Source organism: Sesamum indicum, linkage group LG8 (genome assembly GCF_026168435.1).
Source record: "Sesamum indicum cultivar Baizhima isolate 11 linkage group LG8, ASM2616843v1, whole genome shotgun sequence".
Classification (NCBI taxonomy): domain Eukaryota; kingdom Viridiplantae; phylum Streptophyta; class Magnoliopsida; order Lamiales; family Pedaliaceae; genus Sesamum; species Sesamum indicum.
Window position 1 is genome coordinate 16,882,590 of NC_142664.1, and position 1,604 is coordinate 16,884,193.

Consider the following 1,604-nt stretch of genomic DNA (forward strand, 5'->3'; position numbering starts at 1 on the left):
TGTAATGTGGATGCTACTTCTACCCTTTTGTAGTTTCACGAGTTGTTGCACATTTGGGATAGAAAAAGCTACACTATTATTGCGAACAAATGGAATTTGCTCATGTATCCCTGTCTTACAAGTCGGGGGGGCAATAGTTGAGATATTCATTTGGTTGATGGGCCGGGCCTAACGTTGAGTAATGCGATTCGTTTGGAGTCATTGAGATTACGTGAAGATGCGAGGCAAAATTTCTTGGGGATCTCATAAATGAGAATGGTAATGGTTACCTCCCAGAAAAAAAAGTTTTCTTGTGAATCGTAAAAGCGGGATATGGAGAAAATTGTGTTTGTGGATCCTAAGCCCACTAGAAAATGGTTTCTTGAATCCCCATTTGAGAGTGGTGGGTTTTTGAAGAAATAGTGGGAGCGATTAATTACTAAAGATCAAGTCTTAACCTGTATTTAATGTTACAATCAATTTTCTAATTTCTGCTTTACATTTTGAATCTAGATGTCTAAGAATCCATTAACCATGATGTTGGAGATAAAAAAATTTAATGCAACGAACTACAATGATTGGCTTAGAAATCTGATGATTGTCCTCGATTTCGAGAACCAGACTTACATTCTGGATAAGTCTCTTCCTAGGACATTGTCAAAGGGGTCCACATGTGAAGAACGTGTGACGTTTGAAAGGTGGCACGAGGACAACCAGAAGGTCTGCATCATAGTACTGGTGTCGATGACTAACAATATCCAAAAATAGTATGATAGGCACGATGATGACGCGTCGATAATACTCCGCATGAAAGATGTTTATGCGGTTTCGGATAGGCATATAAGATATATCGCCAAAAAAGTATTTTTCGGCACCAAGATGACTGAGGGATCCTCTATGCATGATCATGGGATCAAGATGCCCTTCCTCGTGGAAAACCTCGAGGATCTTCAAGCTGAGCTTGATAATGTCATGTACATTGATGTGATCCTCCAGTGACTTCCTCCCTTTATGACCCGTCTGTCGTAAACTACAACTTGAATGGCCGGAAGACCATACACTGGTTGATTAACATGTTCGTCCAATACAAGTCAACGACCAAAAAGTCTGCATCGTCAGTGTTGGCCGGGGAAGCTTCGTCCTCTAAAGCGTAAGATAAGGGGACCAGATGCTAGAAGAGGAAGAAGGGTAAGGTAGAAGCCGCTGCAAATGCTTTGAGCACTCCTATTGCACCGGTGGGGATGGGCAAAGGTAAAGGGAAGGTGGGTTCCAAGTTAATAAAGGCAAATAATGTATGTATGCATTGCCAGGAAAAGGACCATTGGAAGAGGAAGTGCACCAAGCTCCTCCTTAGTACAGGTACATTTAATATTAAAGTTAACATGATAACTAACTCTGCTTCTTAGGTATTAGATACCAGCTGTGGATCTCATATTTGCTATGATTTGCAGGTGTTGGAAAGAAACAGAAAGCTGAGTAGAGATGAGGTGGTCCTGAAGCTTGGCGATGGCAAGGCTGTTACTGCTGAAGCTGTAGGGATAGTCCGCTTAGCTGTTAGTGATCTAGTTAGGATAGAATTGAAAGATTGCTCTTATGTAGCTAGCATGATCAACAATATCACTTCC

The 1,604-nt window shown here is 41.4% G+C and overlaps 1 protein-coding gene across 1 annotated transcript; it reads left to right on the forward strand.

Annotated features, from left to right (window-relative positions):
* The first annotated feature begins 513 nt into the window (after positions 1-513).
* Positions 514-978, forward strand: LOC148787250 (uncharacterized). The gene is made up of 2 exons (XM_088883550.1): positions 514-699; positions 748-978. The coding sequence occupies exons 1-2, from the start codon at positions 514-516 to the stop codon at positions 976-978; spliced, it is 417 nt and encodes a 138-aa protein (XP_088739676.1).
* Positions 979-1,604: the final 626 nt, after the last annotated feature.